Source organism: Chionomys nivalis, chromosome 13 (assembly GCF_950005125.1).
Source record: "Chionomys nivalis chromosome 13, mChiNiv1.1, whole genome shotgun sequence".
NCBI lineage: Eukaryota > Metazoa > Chordata > Mammalia > Rodentia > Cricetidae > Chionomys > Chionomys nivalis.
Genome location: NC_080098.1, coordinates 61,105,209 through 61,133,096, shown reverse-complemented (window position 1 = coordinate 61,133,096; position 27,888 = coordinate 61,105,209). Strand labels below are relative to the sequence as shown.

At 48.6% G+C, this 27,888-nt stretch overlaps 1 protein-coding gene across 2 annotated transcripts in view; it reads right to left on the bottom strand.

Annotated features, from left to right (window-relative positions):
• Positions 1-27,629, bottom strand: part of Gmpr (guanosine monophosphate reductase) — a 36,187-nt gene extending 8,558 nt beyond the window's left edge. The window contains exons 1-6 of one of the 2 annotated variants that reach the window (XM_057786908.1): positions 27,379-27,629; positions 20,303-20,422; positions 17,780-17,863; positions 14,014-14,187; positions 6,847-6,928; positions 4,165-4,271 (exon numbers count right to left, since the gene is read on the bottom strand). In XM_057786908.1, coding sequence (XP_057642891.1) covers positions 4,165-4,271; positions 6,847-6,928; positions 14,014-14,187; positions 17,780-17,863; positions 20,303-20,422; positions 27,379-27,465 — 654 coding nt within the window. In that variant the 5' untranslated portion in view covers positions 27,466-27,629. Of the gene's footprint in view, positions 1-4,164; positions 4,272-6,846; positions 6,929-14,013; positions 14,188-17,779; positions 17,864-20,302; positions 20,423-26,038; positions 26,073-27,378 lie in introns of those variants that run through there. The other variant, XM_057786909.1, reaches the window with a different exon arrangement.
• Positions 27,630-27,888: the final 259 nt, after the last annotated feature.

The window sequence follows — 27,888 nt, the reverse complement described above, 5'->3', positions numbered from 1 at the left end:
TTTAAGGACAAAGGCATCGTGGGATGTAAGTGATTTGGTTCATAAGTTTTCAGTGGGCCTATTCTGCTTAAAAAGAATGGCTCAGGGACTGAGGCAGTTACCCAGTTGGTGAGGCATTTGGTTCCTAAGTTTGAAGACCCAGAACTCAGGTATAAAAGCTGGGTGCAACAGCACACATACTCCCTCAGCACCGCCATAGATAAAGCCTGGAGAAACTCACCAGACAGCTGACCAAACAAAGTGCCTGGGAGCTGTGACTCACGGCTGTCCTCTGACCTCCTATGCAACACGCGCACCCAAGCACACACATGGCTCAGGCCTCTGAAATAAAGGATGGTGAGAGCAAGCAGGGGACCGGATGGGGGGGCACAGATGATGACTAAGGACTCAAGTACTTTCCTTGGTCGAAAGCTACTCTGAACTTACTCAGTTCCTCAAAGTCAAGATTCTAAGGTTGGTATCTTGAACTGGGTAGAGAAACAAGACAGAATTTCAGTGGCTCTCCTAGGACCACAGAGCTGAGGGACAGTGGCTCTCCTAGGACTAAACATCTGAGAAACCGTGGCTCTGCTAAGACCACACAGCTGAGAGACTGATTGACACCCCTAGCACCCCACAGCTGTAACAGTGGAGAAATGAGATTAGAAACAACCCCTTAAGACAGGCTTCCTAATGATCCTAGTTTTCTTCTTTGTGCTTATTTGGCATTCCTCAGACTTTCCTGAGTTAAGTACTAATTTATTGGTGAATTCGCCAAGCCTCCCAAAATTTAATTATTTAATAGATTTGGTTAGATCTTTCTAAATGGTGATGCAAGTAGACAATTAACTGGTCACACCTTGAGCTTTGCTTGTACCTGAAGTATCATGACTGGATCAGGAGTCCTTCTCCCTGCCTCCTCCCGTGTGGGCCATGACAGAAACACTTGAAGCCTGGCCTGTTGGTTCCACTGCCTGCTGAACAGACCCCACAGGGCTAGGCTACTAGGTACACACTTCACATAGCTACAGTACTGCAGGCCTGGGCTGTCACTACTGCTAATCTACACAGAAGTGGCTCCCAGTACTCCAAGTAGGACCTGGCTCTGGAACTATGCAGTGAGGCCTACTCTCCTCTGTAGAAACCAGTGGTTCTCAAGGTCAAGGACAGGTGGAGGAGGATCTAGAGGGATCCTTTACTCACCTTCTGAGCTCTTGATTTAGTTGCTCAGGTCTGGGGTAGGGCCCAAGACTTTCTAACAAGCTGTCACTGCCTTGCAGAATGGCGGAGTTAGGCTAACTATGATGTGATGCTATGCACAGAAGCTGGGTGACCTCCCTTTAGTCACCTGGGAGGCACGTGTATGTCTACCCCACCATACTCCAATCTTTGGGAAGTTTGAAGTTCTTAGACATAAGGATGGTGTCTGCACAAGCCTATAGTAAAACCTTGTCCTGGTTAGGTCTATGTCAACCTTGCAATGATATTCAACATGTGGGTCACGACCCCCATGGGATCATCTATTAGATATCCTCCATATTAGATGTTAATATTACAATTCATAATAGTAGCAAAATTTCAGTTATGAAGCAGTAATGAAATAATCATAGTCGGGGTCACCACAACATGAGGAACTGTATATAGTAAAGGGTCATAGCCTTAGGAAGGTTGAGAACGACTGAGCTACACTCATCTGAGAAGAGGGACTATCAATTGAAAAAAATGTCCCCCTAAGATCTGCCTGTATATAGGCCAGTAGCGCATTTTCTTGATTGGTTTTTAATGTGGGTAGGCCCAACTCACTGTAGGTGGTGCCACCCCTGTGTCGCTGGCCCTGGATGGTATAAGAAAGAGGCTGAGCAAACTATGAGGAGCCAGTCAGCAGCGCTCCTTCATGGCCTCTGCATCAGCTCCTGCCCTGACTTCCCTCGGTGATGAACTGTGATGTGGACCTGGAAGCTGAAATAAACCCTTTCCTCCCCAAGTTCCTTTGCTCGTGGTGTTCTATCACAGCCATAGAAATCCTAAGACAGACTCACTAACAAGGCATAACCTCCTCCCAATTGCCAGCAGGAGACATTCAGGACCTGTATGTGATGTGAGGTCAAAACATGTGACCCCTGATGGCAATGATCACTGGTAATGGAGACTTACAATCACACCTGAGGCTTTGGGGCTATCCTTCTGCTAGAAGGCAGTCCTTAACGTCGCAACATTGGAGCAACTGTGATGACCTGACCGTGTGACCCTTACAAGATCAGGCCAAGTCCTCCTAGAAAGAAGGGGTGGGGAGGGTCTGATGAGAGGGAAAGCCCAGCCACTCACGCCTTCCTGCCCAGCTGCATGTGGTTTTGGATTATAAAGGAGCTAGGAGGTTTGACTGCACTCGGGACTGCAGCCACATCAAGTCACATTTGGGAGGCGGTCACTCACATTCGGGTGGCACTTGGCAGTGATGCAGCTGTTTCTGACACACACATCCTCCTCAACCACATCCTTGTAAGCAAGCCCCATAACCACTGGCTCACCAAGCTGGCTTTGGATGGGATCATTTCTCTGTTCTGGAGTCTGTACCTAATCTGGTATAAACAGATGCTCATTCCCATCTCCCCTGGAAAAGTCAACAGGGCTAACCTCGGGAAGAGTTAACTTTATAGAGTCCAGGAATGGGTAGGTATAAACACAAGCTTCTTGGAAACATCCTCACAGCTAGCTCCGGACAGGGACTTGGAGTCATGGGCAGACTAGAGCCTGGTATTCCCTGGTGGCTCCAGCTAGATTAAAGGCCCTTGCTCACAAATGCAGATTTATGATGCTGTCAGTGTTTTACATGCTACGTCAATAAATGTGTGCTCCACAGAAGAGCTGGACTCCACTGCTTGAGAATACCAAAAACAACATCATCTATTCATCCACTCATCCACCCATCTCGGCTCCACAAGCAGGTGCCATGGTCCACCACAACATGAGCCCAGAGTGAGCAGCTCAGCTCCCATACCTGTCACCAGTGATCGGCATGGTGGTTCAGGGCAAGGTGGTTCAGGGAATGGTGTGGAGTAGGTGCACAGAAGGAAGGACCCACCGCACCTTGTCTTTCAATCACTCAGTCCTTAGTAACACTTGATGGCTAATGATGGTGAGCAACATCATTGTTCAGGAGCTCTGTCAGAACGCTGGCGCCGTGCTCAACTCCTTCGTTCCCATGCCCTCCACAAGTGACCGGAGGTGGAAGCACCCACCGACCTCAGCTCACTTGCTCCTCCTGTCAGATGCCCCTGATGCAAGGTCTGAGGTCTGCCTCTCATCTGCTCACCCTCCTGCTTCCTTAGCCATTCATAGATTCCCAAGACCAATGGGCTCTTCAGCTGCCAGGTCTCCATCCCATGAATCCTCCTCAGTGCCTGTCATGTCCCTCAAAAATCAACATGAACCCACAAACACAAAGTGAATTTTTTTCTCATTCTTATGAACCAGCCCATGCAGCAGAATCGGACTCTTCCTCCTTTACCAGCCCCACAAATACCAACTCCACTACCAAGACTTAGTTCCATTCCCTAAACACCCTTCGCGTTGGGGTGTGGCTCTGCAGACTTTCTGCCCAGCCCTTAGTGGACAGCTTGGTCACCTCCAGTCTGAATCACACCTTCCCAGTTAGATACCTCCCCCATCTGTCCCTTCCCAATCCTTCCCAAAGGAGCCCAATAGCTGCTATAAGACAAGCCACTTGCCCTCCGCACTGACATCTTCAATGACTTCCTATGATCCTCGGAAGAAATCCAGCTTTTCACATGTTTCCCAGAGTTCTTGCCCACAGTTGCCCTGGAATTTGTGACACATTCTTCTGCCCCCTCCCAGGTCACCACTCCAAAACGGTGACTTTGAGGTCTTTTTTAAATGTCCTCTTGTTTTGTAAATGTTCTTCAGCTCCCTTATACCATTTTATCTGGAACAAACCACCCCCCTTTCATATCACTTCCCAAAGCATTTCCCAACTCCCGGATCTGAAATATGATGACCTATGTCAGCCCCATGCAAATTCATCTTGACATCCAAATCCCTAACACATGTAGAATGTGACAGTATTTGGAAAAAGGTTCTTTGAAGACAGCATGGCCCCCGAGGGCCAGGGCCACAGTCATGTTCTCCCCATGGTCCCCACAGCTTCCAGACCCTCCTAATACTTACAGAGATGATGTGCCCCTTGAGGCCATGGGCAGAGTCAGCACACTCTATTACGGCACTCAGCTGGGGGTAGCCCACTCCTGTCTTGGTTCGGGTAGTGCACACAGAACCTGCACGGAAGGAGAGGTGGATGCAGGGATGGTTCGGATGAGTAGAACACAACATAAAATGATGCTTCACCGTCATATTACCCTGCCCCAGTGAAGCCGTGAGCATGCTTGCCGGATAAGTGCTTGTAGTTACAAGGTCTCACTATGGAGCACAGCACTGGCCACCTGCGCCCCTCAAGTCTTCATCACTGTCCTTGGCCAATGTCCTAGTCATCATCTCTCACATGACCCTCAGTGCCCCTTCTGCTGCAATGTCTACTCCCCTGCAATGGAGGAACACTGGCTCTAGCTTCCTCTCTCTCCTCCTTACATCCTTTACTCTTCCACATACACAGATTCCACTTCCAGAGCCCACTGGGAATCCTCCCAGCCTTCTCCAAGCCACTCTCCACACTCCACTGCTCAGCCCAAGAGGCTGGAAATCCAACATCTACCTGGTGTGGCTATCACGGAGCACATTTGTATTAGGGAGAAGAAGGGCTTGTCCCTGGGCCTGATCTTTACAAACCCTCGGGAGGGTTTCTATTTATTCAAACCTGGGCCAAACATAGTCCAGCTTCCATTCATCTCCTTGGCCTGAGTCCCCACTCAGCCTAGACCTGAGGTCAGCTTGGCTTTCAGTAGTCATGCCAACACACGGATATCCTTCTCCCTTGCCTCTTCCTGTCCCGATGTCCCATTCAGTCCTGGTTGTGTTCTCTTGGGTCCAGGAGAACACCAATATCCTGATCCTATGTCGCCTGTTTCCACTTTAATCTCATCTCATCCCCAAAGCAAGTGAGTACCCACCTCTGTGCCCTACCCGCCTCTCATCTTATCTGCCCCCTTTCCCTGTGCGCTTACCACTGACTTTTCAACAAGGTTCTTCTCACCTCAGGGGTTCTCTGTACTCTTGAGTTTTTCCCTCCCCTCCCCTCCCTGTCCCCTCCTCTCCCTTCCTTCCTTCTCTTCTCTCTCCCCTCCACCGCCCACCTAACATTCCCTGCTGTCCAGGCAACCCTTTTTCATATGTCAGACTTCATCTGAAATGTCACTGCCCCAGGGAAGCTGCGTATTGCATTGTCTTTTGAGAAGCCCGCTTCAATTATTATTTGTGTAGGAGTGCCGGGACGGTTTTCTCTGCTGGATAGTAAGCTGTGGAGATTTCACCCTCTCGGCTAACCGGACACGGAGAAGGAGTCTCATGCCTGAGAGCGCTATAAATAGCATGGAAAGAATGCAGGGACTCAAGACTGAGTGAGTCACCACCACCCTCCTGCTCTGCAGCTTGCTCACCTCCTGCGGCATGTCTTGTGGGGTCTCCCTGTGCTGCTGGAGGGGCAGACGGGGACTGTTTATCTTGCTCAGAAAGTTATGCAGTGAGGAAAACCACAGGAAAACAGTCGGGCTTGAAGTCTTCCTGAAGGTTAGAAGCCCGCACACTTTGTGAGCAGACGGGGCTGGTTTTCAATATATACACTGACACGCGCTAGGTCACAGCACAAGAGGTCATCCGCCTATGGCAGCACTCACCCACATGCCCCTTACAGGAGCTTCCTCTCTGCTTTCTTTTTAAGATTGTCTTTTGGAGGTAGAAGGTTGTTATTTTTAGTGGGGGGGGCAATGTATCTGCTGTTATTTTTAGTGGGGGGGCAGTGTATCTGCTGTTATTTTTAGTCTCAGATAAAGTGTCTATCTTCTCTTTTTTTCTTCTCTCCAATGCTAGTGTCTGGGTAATAATGGTGTCCAGGGCAGAATTTTAAAACATGGCGGTGAGAATGCATGCTTGGGTGTGGGAAACAGGAAGACAAATGCCAGCCAGGCCCAGGAGAAACAGCTACTCACAGGTGAAGGCTGAAATGACTTTAGTTGGTTCCTTCGTTCAAGAGGCCCTGCGGGTGGCCCTAGTGTCTAAGAGGTGGATTAGTTATCAGGTGGGGAGTCAATGTGGGCCACAGGTCATGTTCAAATGTCGATGCTTAGTCACGAGCCTGTCTACAATGTTTGGGGTCCTTCCAACACTCACATGAGCCCAGTCATCCTTGTTCGTCCACAGTCCTCATGTATTCCCTACCCAGACCTTCCTCTTCAGGGATCTGCACAGCCTGCTCTTCCACACAAGAAAGCTAAAGCAGGGCCTCAAAACTCAGCTACATGCCTGTTCTGGACTTTCTCTGGACCGTCAGCTCCCGAAAAATGACACGGAGGCTTTTTATTAATTATGAGGTAAAACAGAGACACGTCTTCACAGTGTACAAAAAGATTATCCCACAGCACATGCCTGCTCATGGAGAAGGTCATCAGGGAGCAGCTCGGGGACACTGCTTCATGGAGACACTCAGTGATCTTCCACAGAATGTTCCCTGAGCCCCTGGGTGCCTTTCATGGTTCCCATGTAGCCACCTCCAGAAGCCCAAGCCTCAGTAGCCTGCTTCCCATAGACAGCCCTCCTGGGATCAACCAGTCTAACCCAGTCCCCTGCTCCCCGTAGACAGCCCTCCTGTGATTCCATAAGTCAGATACCTCTTGCAGTCAACAGGTCTTACCCAGTCCCCTGTTCCCCAAAGACAGCCCTCTTGAGATCAACAGGTCTTACCCGGTCCAACTCCCACTTTGATGATATCTGCTCCAGAGAGAATGAGCTCCTCCACCATCTCTCCTGTCACCACGTTTCCTGCCTGTGACAAGAACACAGTTCTCCATCACAGGAAATGACTCTTGGAGGGAGGGTGGGGTACAGGCATCGTGGGGTGGTCAGTGGGAAGTTCCACTCCTGACCCAAGGGTATGTGTGTATTAAGGCTACCAGGGTCCCAGGAGACGAAAAGAAAAGACCACATCCAATTTTGAAGGTGATTTAAGTCTGAGAATCGGTGAGTATGTTCCTGGCTTTCTCTTTGAGTAAATTCCGACACAGAAGCTGATACCAGGAGATCCCTTCTGGGGAAGTCATCTCGGTGAACTAATGATATACGAAGCTACAGGAAAGCAGAATTTTTAGAAACAGGAAATCTGAGAGTGTTCAGGCCAGGCTTAAGGAACATCTCAACACTGGTCAGATCAAAATCTTCTAGGGAACCCCAAATCCATTAGCAATGAAACACAGTCAGCTGATCAAAACCCCCTTAGCAATGGGCATAAGCTACTTTGGCATCTGTGAAAGCCCTGGAGAATCTCTACAGAACCCAGAAAGTCACGGTTAGAAAACGGACCTTCTCGCGATTGAGAAAACACCCGAGTGTCTGGCCCTAGGGCTGGGGTTCCCACCTTGGTAGAAAAGGTAGAAAAGGGCAGGCAGGCCCTGCTGGGCCATATGCCACTGGCACAGGCTCTGTCTACAAATGGAGTGAAGCCTCGGCCCTAAGAATAGACCCGCAAGCCAGGAAGTGGCGGAATCCATCAAGCGCGAGAATGCATCTGCGCTGGAAATAGTACAAGCTCTCCGACTGCAGGAGCTTGAGGGAGCAAAAATAGGCCTTTCATTACAACTCACTGCCCCCATGGCGTCTTCAGCTGGTACTCAGGATGCCTGGCAACATGCCCTGACTGGATGTTCACAAGCGGGCAAAGTCCCATGTTGCAAAAATGCAGCCTTGCTCGTTGTACTCCCAAAGCCCAAGTGGCCTTTCGCTAAATTAACTCCCTGAGGGAAATCATCATTTTTTTTTTAAAACTTAAACAAAATAACTTGAACTTCACAGAAGAAGGTGAGAAAGAGGTGACGAGGCCAGCTTGAATGGAAGCCCCAGCATGGCAGATGTCACAGAAGGAGGAACTGGGACAGGGTTAAAGGTAGCGCTGTTTTCCTGTAAACTCAGCTGGGGAGTGTAAAGACAGAATTAGAACCATCTACCCAAAAACGAAATGCACGAGAGTAGATGATCCAACAAAGAGCCAGCTAGAGAAAAGCACGTGTAGCTGTGACAAAGGATGACCGGCTGGAACATATGCAGAACTCAGAAGCGCCATAAGAAAAAACGCTGATCTAATCAGGGAGTGTACTCAACTTCAGTAATAACGAAAATTAATGTGCCAGTGTGAGCCTGATTTTCATATATCAAATCAGTGGTTATAGACATAAAATACTAAGAAAATATCACATACGCTCTCACTACTGGTGAGATGTCTTTTTTAGTGCAGGTTTCCTGGAAAAAAATTGAGACCACAAAAGAGGGTACGTCCCTTGTTCCATGAGCTCCGAGATTCTCTCTCAATGAAACCATCACAAGCATGACCAAAGAGTTAGCCACCAAGATGTGTCCTTCACAAAGTGAAAAACTGTGAATCTCTCCCACAGCAATGGATCATCAGGACATCACCGAGACTTAGTTCAGACAAAAGAAGACAAGACCATATCAGAAATAGAAATAACAATCGGGCTTTCACATGAAGTTTCCAGTTCTGCATAGGTGGCCCCTTGGTCATGGGCAGGGAGGGGCTAGTCAGGGTCATTGAGTGTGCTTTATGTCAGTACAAAGCACCTTGTGTAGGGAGTGGATACAGGCTTGAGAGTGTAACAGTCCATTGGAAGCATGATACGCCCCGTGACTGTGATAGTTTAATGCCTGCTCACTTCCTGGACTATGTGCCATGATCTGAGGCACAGAGACGGGCAGGAAGCCATTCCGGTCAGGCACCCCCACTACCCCAGGGTCATGAGATATCCAAAATATCCCGAAAGCTCATAGACAAATGCTAGGTCTACAATGCAGCAGTATTGGCGGGTGGGACTTGGAATTGAGGGTGCTACTGTATCAATAGATTCATCCATTGATGAATTCCTAACTTCCCAAGTTCTTGGGAGGGGAGGAGGTGGGAACTTCAGGAGACCCGAGCCTGGTTAGATGAAGTGACATGCTGAGGACATGTCCTTAGGGTGTGTCTCATCCCTAGCACCTTCATCCCCGAGTCTGTTTCCCTATGAGGTATGTGGTTTTACTCCACCAAATACACCCTGTCATGATGTTCACCTCGACACAGACCCAGAAACTCCAGAGCTACGTGACCATGACCTGCAATTTCTGAAACCCGAAACCAAAACAAACCTCACTTTTTCTCAGGTTTTTTGTTGGAAAGCCGATTAATAGACCCAGGGAAGCAAGGCAACTTCCAGCTTCAAGGCCCTAGGATGCCCAGGCCTGGTGGCACATGCCTATAATCCAACCAATGTAGGAAGACAATGCAATAGGATCACAAATTTAGGGCTAGTGGAGACAGCTTAGTGAGGTCCTGTCTCTAAATAAATATTAACAAAGATGGCTGGGGGTATAACTTAGTATAACATTCATCTAGTATTTTTAAAGCCCTGGGTTCCATCCAGGGCTGAGGGGAGAGGGGGGCAGAATAAAAACATCCCTGTCTAAGCATATGAAACCACAGGTTCAATGCCAAAAAAACGAAATCAAAAAAGAAAAAAGAGGAAAAGAAAATAGACATGCCGAGTCTGTATTAACCCAATTAAGAGCATCTAGAATGTTGAGCAGGAAAATACAGAGGAATAGTTAGCCCCTCCCCTCAGCCAGCTCCTTTGCCTTCCCTTCCCCAGTTGGCCAGGGGTGAACAGCAAGGCAAGGAGCCCTGGCCTGGTGCAAGGCCAGGAATCGCCTGCTTGTGCAATGATTCTAAAAACACTCAGCATTCACCTAGTACCCTTCAGCTCAAGAACACCGGGCAAATGCTAATTCCTCCCCAGAGTGCCTCTGAAAGCCTGAGAAGAGAAATTAACATTTTCCAAACCACAGAGAGCCAAAGGCATGAGCATCAACTGGAGGTTTCCAAATGAACGGTGGATTCCAGGGGTCAGTGCAGGCAGTGAATAGCTTAGGAATAAACATCTACCTTGCCAAAGTCTTCAGTTCATTGCTGTGGAAACCAAGCAGAGCCACGAAACACCTCCTGGCCAGCCAGCAGGCACTGCAGAGGCCCTGCTGCTGGAGGTTGCCTAGAGGCTTCTGGGAACTTACTACCCACCCCTTTCTGCCTGGCTCCCTCTTGGCAACCCCGGCTGTGCACTTGCAGCAAGGGCTTTCCCTGTTTCCCATCCCCCAATCCTTCCTGTCCTCTCAGTCTCCCCTGGTCGTTGTTCTTGAGCCTGGCACACAGTCCACCTCAGTCTGCAAACAGACCAAGTGCGGCCCTCACCACCAGCCCGCCATTTTAAGCTTGCAACATCTTGAGAAATGGGGCCTATCTTTATTTTTGTGTGTTTGTATGTGTGTATGTGAGAACGCACATGTGTGTGCCTAAGTGTGAGGGCGAGGGCCAGAGGTCAACCTCATGACACTATCCACCTTATTTTTCATGATGGGGGCATCTCTATTTTTACCCAATACGCTCCCATTCAGCTAGGCTGGCTTACCAGGGAGCTCCAGGGACTCGCCTGTCTCTACCTCCCCAGCACTGAGGTCACATGTACCCATTTTTGTTTTCTTTTTCTACATAGTTTCTGGGACTCAAACTCAGGTCGCTATGCTTGCATGGCAAGCACTCCTTCCTGTAGGGCTCAGGTCATGAGCCCTTGGACTTCAGGAATGCTGTGGTCTGAATGTCTTGTGTCCCCTTGAATGCCATATCCTGAAACCTAAGCCTCAGGACACTATGTTGAAGGGATGCGGCCTTCAAGAAGGTGCTCTCATAAATGGGATGACTGCTCCCTCAAGAGGACCAAGGGAGCACATGTGGACGTTTCTGCAATTAGGCTATTACCTACAAATCACCTATTCAGGAGCAGAGTCACCAGACAGTGGCAGACCTTGGTCCTGGATGTCCAGTAAGTCTCCACTGTTTATCAGTCACCCAGTGTATGGTATTTTGACAGCAATCGGAATGGAGTCAGACAGGACGCTGGACTGGAGAGTTTAATAGACTAGTTCTCAGATGGAGACAGGAGTCTGGAGCCAGAAGGGCCGCTAGGCAGTAGTTATGGCCTTCAGTCTCGGCAATCACAGACCCAGCAAAGAAAACAGCAGGGAGGGTGTCAAATACACTATGGGGCCAAAGATGACACAGACGGCCTGGCCATTCATAGAAAACTTGAACCAGACTGACTCAAGCGGTGTTGTTTAGACATGCGTAGGTGCCAATACCAGACAGCTGCCAAGCGGGAAGCAGTCACTATGGAAAACCTAAGGTGAGGAGTGGGGGCCTCTGGATGTAAGGTCACTGAAATAGGGCTTATAACTCCCTATTAAATGTCCCTGTTTACGCACTGTTCATAATTTATAAAGTTACCTCAAATGTGAAACAGAACCAACCACTAAGCCACCTCCTTAAGCCTGCGTCATTTCCCATTAATCCTCTGTAAGCAACCTGCATGCCATGAGGGCAGTAAAGGGAAACAGCCTCTCAGCTGTTAACCCTCCATGTTTGCAGAGCAACTAAAACAGGGGAGGTAGATCCCACCCCTCCAGACTCTTCCAGGCCCCTGCAGACCCCTCCGGATCACAGCAGCCTTGGGTCCTTCCTTCTCTCCCTGTCTCATGGAAGCCACGAAGGGCACCAAATCTCCAACAAATACATGTTGAGATTTCTCTATGTCTGACCTGGCATCAGAAAAGTTAAGTTTACTGTCAAGTGCTATTCACGGTCACCACATCCCCGTTGGGGATCGGGGCTTCTGTCCTTCTGGAATTGCAGGTTTCTCTTCCCTCTTTCAAGTGGCCTGGAAGAAAGGTACCACAAAGGCTAGGGCAGGGGCGCCAGGTGTGCGCAAGTGGTACTGGGGCACAGGAAGGGACAGCAACTTCACCATGCTCCAGTGCAGGCCCAAAGTCAGTCTCCCCAACTAGTGTACCTTTCACCCCATACTGCGGTGGCGGGTTAACAAGGACAAGGGGATGTCACCAAGTTTAAACGTGCAGCGTAGCGGATGGGCTCTCCCTTCAGGGCTTCCTTTCAAAAGCAGTTTTGTTTGTTAATGCAGCATTGATTATAAATCCCCAAACCATAGAACAAATCTAAGCTTTTTGGTTTTTAAATTTATTATCTTTTATTGTATATGCTTTGCCTGCAGGTACATCTGTGTGAGAATGACAGGTCTTGGAGTTAGACACAGTGTTGAGTTGCATGTGGGTGGGTGCTGAGATTTGAAACCAGGTCCTCTGGAAGAGTGCTCAGCCATCTCTCCAGCCTCACAAATCAGAGTTTAAGATCCTGGTCTGTAATAAATGTGAGATAACTGTTCCTAGTCTGTACCAAGATGTTGGAAATAGGAGAGGAACCTGGCATCTCCCTAAAATAGGCTGAGTACTTGTGGATGTAGGGGAAAGCTCAACTCTTACTCTTGCATGCAACAAACACATGGGTGTCCTCCCAAGCCTTAAAGAATTCCCAGCAGAACATCCTACAATTTAAGTGTTCAGATGGTACCTGGAGATAGTGTCAGATCCCACAGATCTGATGGAGATGGTATCAGATACCATAGACCTGAGCTCAGTCCCAACCCAGAGCAGTAGGCTACCTGTAGCCCCTAGTTTTCTTGGTTTTAAATCCAAGGTTTGATGACCTCCTTCTCAGGTCATTTGCTGAAGCAGCTCACAGACTCCCACACAGTGGCTGGCTTACTAGCTCAGCAAAGTCTGCAGAAGATGTAGAGAAGTCTGTCTCAAGAGAGGGTAAGACCTAAGAGGAGCTAGGTCAGGAATCCGAGTCAAAGACTCAGAGAAAGATGCTCCTGGAAGCTTGATCATTAGGAAGTCTGTCTCAGGAAGTACCAGCAAGGGTATGAAGGGGCTCCCTAAGGGGTTCAGGTGTTGAAGACTCAGTCCTTAGCTGGAGGTACTGCCGAGAGGTGACTGGATCAAGAGGGTACCGACTTCACTAGTGAATTAATTCACTAATGGGTTCACAGGGAGGCAGGCTACATAAAAAACAGACCACACTGAAGAAAGTATGTCATCAAGGGCGTGTCTTTGAAGGGATACCTTGACCCTGACCCATTTTTCTTCCAATGAGGTGATTTCTGTATTAATCTTCTGTTGTTGTGATAAAACACCATGGCCAGAAGCAACTTAGCAAAGAAAGGCCCCTAAAGACACACTGAACTCCACCAGCAGAAATGATACCTCTCTATCAACTTCCTGACAGGAAAACATGAGGCAAACGGGCTTGAAAAGACAGAGGTATCAGGGATAAACCAGGCACTGGTCATTTCCACATACCCTACTGATGAAGACCAGGAAAGACGGGTATAAATACAGTTGGACTTTAGGGGGAAAAACTTGTAACTCTAGTGATCTCCACCTGCTTTTAGCCCTAAAAGAATCAACACAGCTTGAGTGAGTAAAGGTACTAAGAGTTGGGAAAATATGGAAAAGTCAAAGGTCTTCGATATAACGCCATCTCCGCCAAGCTACCATCATTAATTGATTCTCATAAAATTACGGTCACCGAGTCTAGCCCTAGTGCCACAGCTTTCTACTGACGAGCATGGGTGGGGTGGAAGACAACATGTTGAACTGAAAGCCTGGCATGTGCTTCCAATTTTAAAATAAATACGTTCTATCAAGGGGTGGTGAAGATCCCCCTCTTTTTTACAGGTCACAACTGGTAACAGACAATAGGTGCCGTTTATCAAAACTAAGGAGCCAACACCCATGATGTTAATCAGGACTCTATTCTTTTTTCAAAGGAAAGATGGTTCTTCAGGTCTTCCATTTCATGGGGATTAGCAACTACTCTAGCAACAAAAGCTATGCAAAGGCACAGGCCCCGCCCCTAGCACACGGCATCTCCTGGCTTCCTTGAGGATCTCCCATCAAACCTACCATGATGGTGTGTTCAGGAAATTTGGATCGGACCAGTTTCACGAACTCCACAAAGTGTTCCGAATACCCATTGGCCACATCCAGGCAGATGAACTTCACCTGCGGCACAGCTTCCAAGATGCGGCTCATCTTCTCCAGATCATTCTGCCCACTGCCCGAGCTCACGGCTACATGCTACGGCATAGTGAAGCAGAGAAAGTGATCATGAATGGCTGTATTCAAAGAAAGACCCTTCTCCATCCAGCAACCCTCGATGTTTACCCTGAGCAAACACAGAGGCTGTGTTCAAGTAACAAACAGCAGCAGAGGTAAAAGGAGACCTGCTCCTTACATGGTCAACCAAAACTTCCGGTTTTCCTGCCCACCCTTGACTTACACCCATCCCTGAAGCTGGGACTCAGCAACAAAACCTCCCAGCAAACACATTCGGAAATATTCAAGACCTTGTCCTCAGCTTCTACTCTTTCGTTTTCTCAAGCTTGCTGTGTAGAACTTTGTGCTGTGCAGCTACTGATGCAAACGTATCCTAGGAGGAAACCTTACAGAAGGGCACCATGGGACATTTTCAGAAAGAACAAGTGAGAACAACATTTGCAGTTTAAGGACATACGTGGCTAGATATGGAATATGCCTCAGCTGGAAGTGGGCTGTAGGCAATTCTCTTCTACCGACTGAGCTCAAGGGCAGTCTGAGCTACACCATATACTAAATGATTGTTAGTATTGTCAACTTGAGATTCTAGAATGACCTGGGAGTCAGGCCTCTTGAGCATGCCTTTAGGAGATTACCTTGTGAGCAGTACTTGAGGTGGGAGGCCTGTGGCATCCTGGGATATATGTAAATGGAGCAAGGGAGCCGAGCAGCAGCAAGCATTCATCACTCTAGGCTTCCTGACTGTGAATACATGTGACTCGCTGCTCCAAGTTCCTGCCACCTCGACCTCCCTAGCCTGACAGTCTGTACCCTTGAACTGTGGGCCACATTAAATGCTCCCTTAAGTTGCTTTTGACAGAGTATGTCATCACAGAAATAGAGGGGGAAACTAAAACATCATGTCTTAAACAAGTAAATAAAACCAGGGCATGGAGAGACAGTTCAGTGGTTTCGAGTGCTTGCTGCTCTTACAGAGGACCCAGGTTTGGTTCCCAGCATCCCACAAGAAGGCTTACAACCATATGTAACACCAGTTCCAGAGGATCCAACACCTTCCTCTGGCCTCTGTTGGTACTAGGCTTACATGTAATGCACACAGACACATGCAAGCAAACACACATAAAAATAAGTCTTTCTTAAAAACTACACCCAGGTTGATGTGGGATTTTCGCTGTTTTGTTGTTATTAAGCAGTAGGATGCCATACTTAGCTACATAGCATTTGCACTGTATGGGCCATTACAAGTCATATAGAAGTGATTTAAACCTATAGAAGAATATGTATAGGCTATATGTAGATTTATCTGCAGAACTTGAGCAACCAAGGACTTTGGCATATGCAAAGACTATGGAGAGATACTCTGAACAACATAGCAAAATGAAAAACTTTATATCGAACCAGAATTATTTTATCTCCTAAGCTAACGTTTTTGTAGTGGAAGCCCACACCTAATTAAATCATAGTGACAGCAGCAGCAGCAGCAGCAGCCATGCCAGTACTCAAAATCATTATCTCATCATAAATGATCTGCCCACAACGAGGCGGGCCCAGACCTCACTGCTGGATTTGGCTTAGAACCAGCAGAATGCACTGGATAGGAACTCAGTCATGTTATGGGACGGCTTATAGATATCATTTTAAAACACCCATTTTCTTAGAGGAGCAGGGCTACTGAGGCATAGCAACCCTAGCATGGAAGTCACCTAGACTGGCTAATTTTATGTCAACTTGACACACGCTACAGTCATTTCGGAAGCGGGAATCTCAGTTGAAATAATGCCCTCACCGGACTGGCCTATAGGCAAGCCAGAGGTACATTTTCTTGATTGACAGTTGACACAGGAGGGCCCAGCTCACTCTAGGCAGTGCCACCACTGGGCTGGTAGGCCTGGGTGATATAAGAGAGACAAATTCTAAGCCAGTGAGCAGTACTCTTCCGTGGCCTCCGCTTCAGTGCCTGCCTGTCTTGAGCTCCAACACTGACTTCCTTAGATGACAGAGGACACAATGCACATTCTGTAAGATAGAATAAACCCATTCCTCCACAAGCTGCTGGTCAAGATGCTTTCTCACAGCCAAAAGAAACCTTAAACTAAGACATTTTCATGAGTGCACAATGATTTTTAGCATATTCAGTGATACCATTATTATAGAACATTTTACTGGTTTCAAAAAGGATTTTAATTTTTTTAACAGGTACTGAATCTAGGGTGTCATATACTTTTGAATCCTTACAGATAAATTCTGACTGAACCGCATCTCAAGCTTCCTTCTCCTTATTACAGAGACAGGTCTTACTAAGTTGCCCAGGCTGCCCCTGACCTTGAGTTTCTCCTGCCTCAGCCTCTTAAGTAGCCGAGATTAAAGGCTATAGCACCAGGCCTGGCTCCAGAGGAACCTTAGGCATTACTCTTTTAATTCCTTCCTCCTGCTACCAGGCCCAAATAACCATGTCTCTGAGTATTCGCCCACCATGGGCACTCAGCATCAATGAAATCATTCTTGTTGGTTTTTGTGTTTGGTTTGCACTTAGCAAAATGTTCAAGGTTTGTTCGCACTTGAATATAAGTCAGTACTTCATTGCCTTCTGTGGCTGAATAACAGCTTATCGTATTGAGAGACCATATTTCATTTATTTGTTCATCAACAACACATTTCAGTTGCTTAGTTTACATCTCCTACTTTTGGGCTATTGTAAATATCATGAGCATTCATGAAAAGTCTATGTGTGAATACATGGTTTCATTTCTTCTAGAAACAGAACCGCTGGGTCACATGGTAACTCATGCTGACTCTCTTGAATGTTGTAGTCAGGGTTACTATTGCTGTGATGAATTGCCATGACCAAAGCAACTGAGAGATGAAAGGGCTTATCTGGCTTCTGCTTCGAAGGAAGTCAGGGCAGGAACTCAAGCAGGGCAGGAACCTGGAGGCAGGAGCTGATGCAGAGGCCATGGAGGAGTGCTGCTTACAGCTTTGCTTCTCCTGGCTTGCTCAGCCAGCTTTCCAAGAGAACCTAGGACCACCAGCCCAGGAATGGCACCACCCATAATGGGCTGGACCCTCCCATCAATCACTACTTAAGAGCATGTCCTACAGGCTTGCCTACAGCCTGATTTCCTTAATTGACGTTCCCTCCTCTCAGATGACTTAGCTTGTGTGAAGCTGACATTAAACTACCCAGCACTAGGAGTTTTTAGGTCATTGAGAAGGCAGCCTCAGCACGTACATGCCTGCCAACTACACATGAGCACTCCAACTTCTCCACATCATCATAACTCATATTCTAATGACAGCCATCCTGGCAGGGATATGGAGTATCGAAATAAAAGGCAGTTACAATTAGGACCCCTTGTCTGTAGCCAGGAAAAAGCACTTAGATTGGATTCACCTGGAAACCCCTGACAGGAAGCAAGGCCTTCCCCAGGCTGTGGTGACGGATGCATTTAAAGGCGAAGTTGCCCTCACAGGGCAATCCTGGTATTTGCTAAGACCCCACGAGGCAGGTTTCCTCAGCAACGCTCTGGCAGCGACCCACCAGCCTCCAAATACTTTTGACATCAGGGAAGACTTTTCTTCCCCTCAGCCCTTGTCACTAAATGTGTCATCATACCTGCAGGCATTCGGGGTGGCTTTCTGCAAAACGTCTCCAGTCTTCCAAGGAGTAATGCTTGTGAACGGCTGTAAACATGGCGTGCTAGGAAACAAGACGGCTTGTCAGGAAGGAGCCAGGGAAAGGAGGCCCTCCACCTGCCTGCGAGATAAGCCCCAGACAAAACCATCTGCGGCTGCCATTCAGGCCTAATTTGCTCTGAATGTGTTCCTAGCAGCCAGCAAGCAAACCAAGGTGCATGCGGCGAAACAAGGAATCACAGAAATGGTCTCCGGCTCCGATAGGATTTAGACAATGTGTGTTCAGCCAGGAAAAGTCTGCCAAGAGGCAAGAATAAAGGAGCTTTCCCACCCAGCTGGCCCACCTAGTTTTTGCCCACACCCAAGGCAGGTCAAGAACATGTATGTAGGCGGCCCCCCAGCCCAGGAGAGTGACCATCCTAATGCAAGCTTCAGCTCAGCCAAACAAAGGACCTTGCCCTATACCCAAAACCTCCTCCAATACACAGCCTAAATGCTTTTTGCTGAAAGCTAGGAAGGGAGGGGGATCTGTAAATGATAATCCTACATCTTTGGCTATTGAACCAGACTTGACTACCATGGGGCCAATGCTTTGGTGACACTATGGAATTCTCAGAACAGCTTTGAACAGAATTATTGTTAGAGAAATGGGACTTAAGTTAAGAAATATATAGCAAAGCTGGGTAAGGGGGCCACACCTAAAACTCTAGCACTCAGTGCCCTGAAGGCTGAGATTGGAAGTCTGGTGGCAACGGAAGACCAGTCAGAGCTATAGGGCAAGACGAGGGGCATAGGGCAGAGGAGGAAGAAATAATTCATTTAGCAGTCAACATCAAATGTCCCTCCTCTGAGGCTTCCTCTCTGACTTCTGAGTCACCCCACACCTCCAATGCCTCACTCTGAAATTGTCTGACTCCCTTAATTCACACTGTCTGCGGATCCTAAAAATAGAAAACTCAGAGAACCCACACACGGCGACCTCTGCCAATGCAGGCGATGGCATTCCCGGAGAACCTCCCAGTGGAAGTGGGAGGGGCACGGCAAGCTCCAGGTTATTCACAGATACCACTCAAGCGCACAGACAACCCAGACTTAGGTGTTGCTCCCTGAGCGCCACACCCATTTATACTGTTAATTGCTATCAACGATAACTATAGCCAGGCACCGGAGAGAATCAACTTCCACAGAGGAAAGTTTCATTTTGGCTTGCTCTGTCGAAGGGTCTGTTGCTCTTGGGGCTGTGGTATACCAGCATATAATGGTGGGAGTACAGAGCAGACCAAAACCATTCACCTTATCCCCAGTCAGGGAGGAAGGGCGAGAGAGGAAGACAATGGGGACCCACACTCCCTTTCAAGGCCACTCCTCTAATGACCTAAAGACTTCCTGCCAGACCCCATCTCTTGAGGGCTCTACTCCCCAGAAAAGCACCACTCTGGGAAAATCCCTTTAACACATGGACCTTCAGGACACTTGCTCCCGCCACAGGATGCATGGAACATCATTATAAGCAGTTGTTAATGAGACAAACAAGGATTGGGAGGGAAAAACACCGCATCCCTTTAGCAATTAATTCATTCGCCTCAGACCCCTCTCTGCCAGAGCTGACAGTCACATGACATCCTCAGTTAGGTGGATGACCTCCACCTCCACTTTCTGAGTTTATAATTTGAGACTCTCTTCCCTCCTCGTCGCTGCTTGATAAGGAATCCAGCGCCTCCCGCAGTCAGACCTGCCACCCACAGGGAGACGCTTTTCCGACTAATTGCATTTATCTCTGCACTTGGCAGACATGTCGAGCAGAAACAGATACACATCTCCACGCTCATCATCAGGAGACAATCCGGTCTCCGAAGTGGAAGGTTCTCACCCCCAACACACAGCTCTGTGAGGCAGCAAATACCACGACTGGTGGTCCCTCCATTTCTCCTGAGGCCAAGACACTCGTCAAAAGACACCCTAAACTTGCCTTGGGGTCCATCATTTTAGAGATGTGTCTGGCAGATTGTGAACTCACTTTGGGGTGATGTCCTGCCTCTCTACTTGACTGAAGGCCCTGGGACGAGATGTCCCCCCTCTTTCTCTGTCTGCCTCAATTTCCTCATCTACAGAAGGAGCCACCCCCATGGAGTTATGGTAAGATCTGAGATACATTACAGCATAAACAAAAGCACCCCCCAACACAATGCATTACCTGCTACATGCAAAGTGGCCCTCTTTGTTTTAAGGGGATGGCCCTCTCCAATATGGCATTCATCCTGCTGCCTAAGTTCCTTTTGAAAGCCTAATTTCTAAAACCATCATAGGTATCTTCACAGAGGAGACAGAGGTACAGCTAGACCATTTCACAGAGGACAGAGTTTATACGTGGCCTATCTTCTGACTACAGAAGCAGGAAAGACATGTCCCTTGTAACAATCAGACTCAGCAAGGAATGACTCCAGGCACCTGACGCACACACAGCCAAAAAGCTGAGGATGTAGTGATGTAGCTGAGTTCCTACCTGTGACATTACCACAGCCATCTCAAATGTCCCCACAGTGTCCATGTTGGCCACAATGATGGGAATCCCTGAGTAGGTCTGCTTTGAGTTTCGAAATGTAAAGGTTCGCTCAAGATCCACCTGTAGGCAAAAGGGAAAGAAATGAGAGTAAGCTCTTTATGTAACACATCAGGATTCCCAGTGTTCAGAGTGGGTGGGGAGGACACCAAGGATGGATCTGTCCCTCAGCCCCTAGATTCTCTTAGGGCTCTGGCCCGGTGTTCCAAGGACAGGTCAGCCCCCAAGAAAACCAAGCAGCAGGCTATACCCACATACAAAAGCAGTGGCTATACCCACTGCCCCCACACACCCAAATAAGTCACCAGATATTCTATGAATCCCAAGACCTATGTGAGATCTTTCCTTCAGCAGCCTCCCAGTATCTCCGCCATCTTTCTTCCTCATCTTGTCTCACTCTGGCCCCAAGAGCACATAGACACATTATTATTTTCCTCCACTTCCAAGCACTGGAGGGTGTTGGGATATAATAGTTGAAGATGTGTTAGATTTGTTTATACTGTGGAATATTTGTTTAATGATACACAAGGATGCGTTGTTGCATTCTTCTATGTTGCATTTGTTTAACTCTGTGAAGCTGTGTTACTTTGCCTGTCTAAAACACCTGACTGGTCTAATAAAGAGCTAAATGGCCAATAGCTAGGCAGGAGAAAGGATAGGTGGGGCTGTAGAGAGAATAATTAGGAGGAGGAGTCTAGGCTCAAGAGAAGAGGGAAGAAAGAGAAAAGGAGAAGGACCGGAGGATGCCAGGGTCCAGCCACCCTGCCACATAACCAGCCATGGAGCAAGAAGAAAGGTATACAGAATAAAGAAAGGTAAAAGCCCAGAGGCAAAAGGTAGACAGGATAACTTAAGAAGAGCCAACAAGAAACAAGTTAAGGTCAGGCATTCATAAGTAAGAATAAGTCTCCAAATGTTTACAAGCTGGCTGGCAGGCCACCAAAGAGTAATAAAAAAAAAAGCCCGCAGAAGGGCCCATTCCTCTTCTAGGGAGATCCATCCACTCTTCCCAAACATCAGTGACCTTGCTTCCTACTCCTGCCAGGCCCTTCCCATTTCACCGTTCACCTAGAGCCACACTCCAAATTTTACCAGCACTGAGCCACAAACCCTTAATCCCTTCGCCTTTCAGGCTCCAGCAGCTGGTTGGTAATTACGAGAGCCAGGAGGAGATACAATGCAGCCATATGTTTCTGCATAGAAACACTTGATCCTCTGACGTGCAGACAGCTGCAGGGAGGGCCCACCAACTCTCCTGGAACTCCAATTTCAGTGCGCACATGACTATGAGCTGTCAGGAACCCACTCTGATGTTCAGCCAGGACTGTGGGCTTAGCAGGATGGTGTGCCAGAGCTGGGTCCTCGCGGAAAAAAAAAAAAAAAAACTGGCAGAAATCAGGCGGTGGTGGCGCACGCCTGAAATCCCAGCACTCGGGAGGCAGAGGCAGGCGGATCTCTGAGTCTGAGGCCAGCCTGGTCTACAGAGCTAGCTCTAGGACTTTTACACAGAGAAACTGTCTCAATAAACAAAAATGAACAAAAAAGCTGTTAGAGTCAGAATTCCTGCTGTGACCTGGGACAATCTTATGCTTGAGATTATCAGAGTGGCCATTCCAGAGACTCCATTGCTCAAATTTATGTCTGCCTGGGTTTGACCAGTGGATACCAAACGAGAAACTGGAGGATACTGGAGGACAAGGGTAAGGTGAGATCCAGAACCCCCTCTCCTTTGGGCAGCTTCTGCAGGGCAGCTGTGGCCCCTTCAGATCTCTCTGTGTATACTCCTGGTTCCAGTTTCCCCAGCAAAGCCCATCCCCCCCGCCCACTCACTGTCACCCTAGGGTGCTATCGCCAATCTCTGTCACATCAGGAGGAATTTGGGTAGAGATGCCTCAGTCAGCATGAGAGCCTCAGGATCCCCAGCCATGAGGAGATGGGAGGTGGAACCGGTGGATTCCTTAAAGCTCTTAAGCCAGCCTAGTCTGATAAACTTAGTCAATTCCCAGACTTTGTCTCAAACAAAAAGACAGAAGGACCCTAAGGGTCCACCACCTAAGATTGTCCTCTGAACTCCATATATGTCTGTGCACACACACACACACACACACACACCCCACACATGCACTGTGGGTTAATAAATCTATTGTTTGAAATATTCTGCATCATTCATTCCTTTGACTGGACCTGGACCCTGGAGGTAGGTGTGTGGCCAAAGTGAACTGAAAAGGAGAAACTTGAACTTTAGGCTTCTAAAATAATTTAGTTCTACATGGACCCTGGTTGCCTGAGGACCAGCAATTGCCATCTTCAACCAGTATTCCCTAAATGTTTCTTTCGTTCCATTCCTTCCAACTTACACTTTACAGTCTGAATTAAGTGGAAGCACACTGTGCTGTACCCTGAGCCGTTAGCCTTATTTGTTTTCCTGCTTCTCCAAGTCCGGAAGGCTTCCTGGCTAGCAGATGTCATAAAAGGACTGTGCTGGCCCTAAACAGCAGTCAGCGAGAGGAAGCGAGACGTTGTAAGTCCATGAACCTCCCAGGCAGTGTTCACCCCTTCAAGAATGTCCTCAGTAGGAAAGCAGGTCCTGCTGACACCCTGCAGGATGACTGAGGGCGGCCCCTCCTGGCAACTCTGCACTATTAACTGCCCTTCCCGCTCTTTGCCCAAACTGAAAACAATCAGAATTCCTGGTCTCAAATACTCTTGTAATTCTTCCCAAGATGCACTGGAGGAAAGAGCCTCTGTCCCCATGAGATCGCAATGGCTTTTTCTTGGCACACCAAAACCTATCTACATCACACACACACACACACTTCACAGAAAAGGGAAGCTTTGACAATGAACCCTTCGCTGCCTATCTTCACAAGGCAGGTTCTTGGGGCTGGAAGTGGGGAGTTCAGCAACAGAACTTGTATTTAGCATATGCCAGGCTCTGCCAACAAACCTCTCTCCCCCAAAAATGACACAAGGCAGAACCTTCCCAATACTGAGTTCTAAGAATGAGAAATGAAAGTATCTGCCCTAACCTTATCTACCCAACACACACACACCCAAGACAGTCCACTCGCTCAGAGAGATAAATGCTATCCTCCAGCTTCCCCGGCCTTTACTCCACCACAGCGGCTGAATGCCCCAGATACAGCACCTCCAAAGCCCCACTCAGAACGTAGCAAACTCCCCTCCCTCACCCTCAAAATAGCTTCTGTCCTTTTGGGTGAGTCAATCTGATCATTACCCAGCATTCTGCAGGTCTAAAGTACACACCACCACCTATCTGAGCAGTTCAGTGTAGAGGAGTCAAGCTTCGGGAGTCACTTCAGGAAATATGTGCTAACCTCTGCCACTACCCTAACAAAAACAGTCACTCCTGGACAGGACAGGAAGGGACCAATATACGATAGCACAGGGAACCGGCCCTGCCTCCCACCCACACTTCCTTCCCAATTCCTTAAGGACACACAAGGCAATGCCTGTATGTTAAGCTCCAGAGACACCAACCAAGGCATGGCCAGAAACAACTGTCACTTGGCTTGGGGTAACAAAGGGTACTTTGGGAAGACATTCTGGGAAGCAGTCCACAAAGGCCACAGGATCAGATTGAAATCTCATGGGGAGGGGCGTCCAGTGCGCTGACACCTGGAATGGGCCTTCTGGATGCTGATGTGGCCCAGGCAGCTTCTGCATCAGATAGCACACACAGCTCAGCACCAGTGTGAGCCACAGTCTCTGAGTGAAGAACGCATCATTAGTCAAGGCAGTGCTTCCCACAGAGAAAGCCCTCTTGATGAGCTCGGCAAACATGTCAAGACTGCCCCAAGCTGCATCCATCAAAGCCTCTGTGTTGGAAACTGTATATTTTGGAGTGTCTCCCTAGGAGAATCTGCTGCATTCATGACTAAGAACAAATCTGGGCGAATCTTCTAATTCCACAAAGCTAAGTTTACATAGGCAGTTATGGGTTGAATTGTGGCTCCCCCAAAATGACACCGAAGTCCTAACGCTGGTACCTGTGAACGGAACCTTATTTGGAAATAGGATCTCTGCAAGTGGCCAAGTTGAGATGAGGTCACGTGGGGTGTGGAATGGTTCTTCTCAAAAGGGGAACACTTGGACACAAACGCACTGAAGGAGGACAGCTTACAGAGGTGACGTTGGTTGAGGGTTAGATGGGACATCTACATGCCAAGGAGAGCCAGAAGTGACCAGCAACCCAGAAGGAGCTGGGGAAATGCGTGGGGCAGATGCTCGCTCCATCTCATAAACAGCTTTCCAGAGAAACCTACCGCATAGACACACCTTGGTTGGGGGACTTCCAGTGTGCCCAGCTGGGAGATAAAGCCTCTTGACCAAGTGGCCTCTTCTGTAATGCTGTGTTATAGCAGTCCCAGGACACAGTGTCAAGGCAATAAAATAAATAGTGACAGAACTCAGACTAAAACTGGAACCTCCTTTCTTCTGTATATTCTCTCCTCCCTGCCCTGTTCTCTATTCCCTGTGGGTCAGACTGTTACAGATGGGGACCACCAGCCCCATCTCTCCTTAATGGTCTAGCAGTCACTATGGAGCTGTTAGCAGGTGGGAGGGCGTTTGCATTTGCCCTGTCTTAGGACAAGAGGGTGGTTCTCTGCTGCGAATACTCTCCAATATCCAGCTTTCAAATTCCACATTAATATGTTAAAAACAAAAGCAAGCAAAATTCTCTTGTTGGCTGGGGCAATGGTTCAACCTTTAAAATGCGGGCCATACAAGCATGAGGATCCAAGTTCGATCCCCAGAACCCAAGAGAAAAAATTGGGTATAGCAGCACACGTGTAACCCCCAGGGCAGGTGTGGGGAGGGGAGAGGGGGGTGGAAACCAACAGAGATACTTGGAGCTTATTGGCCAGACTAGACTGCTTGGCAAGTTTCAGGCCAATGAAAAACCCTGCATCAAGATCTTTTTAAAAAATAAAAAATGATTTTAAAAAAGGTGGACAGTGCACGCACATGTGTCTGCACACACATACATGAACATGTACACACAAGCAAAAATTTTAAGAACTGGGCTCGGGTGTTAAAGCCAGGACTGGGTCCCACGGAAAGACACAAACCCCATGTGTATCGGATAAATCCAAAAGTCTTAACGCAATCAACCCATCCCGTGGCGCTTAATTACAAGACAACAAAAGAAACACCGAGATGGAACATTAGAGAGGCTAAGGTGGTTCCTTGAGCAGTGCCAGGCAGGCAGGTCGCATTAGGTGAGCTCATCCACCAGGCAAGAGTGCTCAGCCCCAGGAGGCTAGCCCACAGACAACTGGAAGAGCCACACCACTTAACACTTCCTCACAAAAGCTACAGTGTGAGGACAATCCTCAAGGGCACCAGACCTCACTGCGACGGGTATACACAGATTGCAAGATTCAATCCATGCGTGGACATTAAGAGTCGCAATCAGCACAAATTATAAAACCAAGTGAGGCATGACATCATACCGTTCACATAAATATTAATATTGTACCTTCTCCTCAAGAGTCTTCCTAGTTCAGAAAATGCATAGATCCTCGCTTTGTGCCGATAAATATCTATTTATAAATAAGTGGCTCACACCTAAATAAATTTTAAACAAACATTAAGAAAACAAACAAGCATTGAGGCCGCCAGATTATTCACCCTGGTCTGAGTTTAGTTACTTACTGGCTACCAGGTTCTCTAAAACAGTCCAGGTGTTTTCTCTAGTGTTATTTTTGTTCCAAAGGCTTGCCTGGTTCTTTGGCACCTGAAAGTACACGATGAAGGACAGGCCCAGGGGCATCTAATCTGGGTGGATAAGGGTCCATTGCCCCCTCCCCCCCAACACACACACACACCACCACCACCACCACTTCCTGTCTAGAGCAATTCTGGTTCCAAGCAGCCTATGACCCTGCTTAGGGAAAGTCACTTGGTTCTACTTGTTCATTGGCTAGCGCAGGAGGCGGACCTAATTCGGTAGCAACCCTCAGCTGGCAGCTGCAGGCATGGCAGTCCAGCCTGGGCACCTGAACGAGTTGTTTGCTGAGGGGATTTATTTATGGTCTTGTTTGCGAAGTAAGAGGGATGGGGCGGGCTAACTGGCTTAGCTCCACCGTGTTTACCCAAACTCAAACCCGGTCCTTTCAGGTTGTTCCTCCTCTCCTCTTCCCACCCCCCTGAGAGTGGCTAAGCCACTGTCCAGGAACAATACTTCTCCAACTGGCTCCACCTTTCCAGAAAACTATGTATCCTTTAAGGTCTGACCTCGGCAGTCTCCCGGCTCCACCTGTTTCCAAGCTTTCCTCTTATTATCGCACAGCTAACTCCCAAATGGCCCGAATGACCCTCACCCCAGCGCGTCAATTTGCCTCACTCCGGGCTGGGACTGCAGATTGTCTGGTACCGCAGAGTGACACCAAGAAGCAGGTCCCCAAGCCCAGCACCAGCAAGACCATTTAAACTCAAAAAAAAAAAAAAAAAAAAAAAAAAAAAAAATCTTAAACTTGAGTGCTGGGGCGCCCGGTTTTTATTGTTTTGTTTTGTTCTGTCGGTTCACAACATTCCACCACAGGACCTAATGCTAAATCAGCAGAGCCAGGTCCCAGCACCAGGGGACACTGCTCCGAATCCCGAGAGTCTGCAGTTGAGTTTCTTTTCCTTTCCATCCTAGCCTCACCGTTTCCTCTCCTCCCTGAAAGCCCCTCCTGAGAGCCATGCCTTCTAAAGTCACCGGCTACTTGATTGGTTGATCTTAGCTGCTCTGCGGTTGAGTCTCAGTGTGAACTTCCCCAAGCCCACCAACGGTAGACAGACGCATTTATAATTCCAGGCCCAAACTAGTCCCCTTGTCACTGACCCTAAAGACAGTTCAGGTGTAATAGAAAACCGACTGGCCTTCCCCTTTCTCAGAGCGGGGAGAGGGTGTGACACCTCTGCCTCTGGCACAAATGAGGCACCCTGTGCCATCCCCTGCACCCACTTTCCCCTTGCCAGCCCGAAGGCGGCATGCCAGCGGCCCCCACCTCGGCTCGGCTCTTGAGGCTGCTCCGCTTAGGTCGCAGCAGAACATCCTTGAAGTCGAGTTTAAGGTCTGCATCTATGCGGGGCATGGTGCTGGCGGTGTGCGGTGGCTTCCTGCGGCGGAGGCTGATGCCGGCGTCAGCCAGGAGCTGCGGGGCGCGTGCGTACAGCGGCGCCGGGATGGCTGTGCGCAGACCGGTGCTCCGCAAGCCTGGTACGTATGCGGTGTTCTTATGCCCGTGTGCTCCGAGCCCCCGGCACTATTCCACGAGCCAGGCGCCCCTGGGGCGCGCCCCGCCCCGTCCTCTAAGCTCCGCCCATAGCCTGGTCTCCTGGCTGAGCCCCTCCCCCGGGCCCAGCTCCCTCTGCCTAAGCTCAACCAGCTCCTTCTGCCTGAACCTAGCTGAACCTGGACTCTGCCCGGCAGGACCCTAAAACCTCTCTCTGGGCCGGGGCTGAGCTGCGAGATGCGTGCGAATTAGAGGAAGACAGGAGCCAAAATCTCCCGTTCC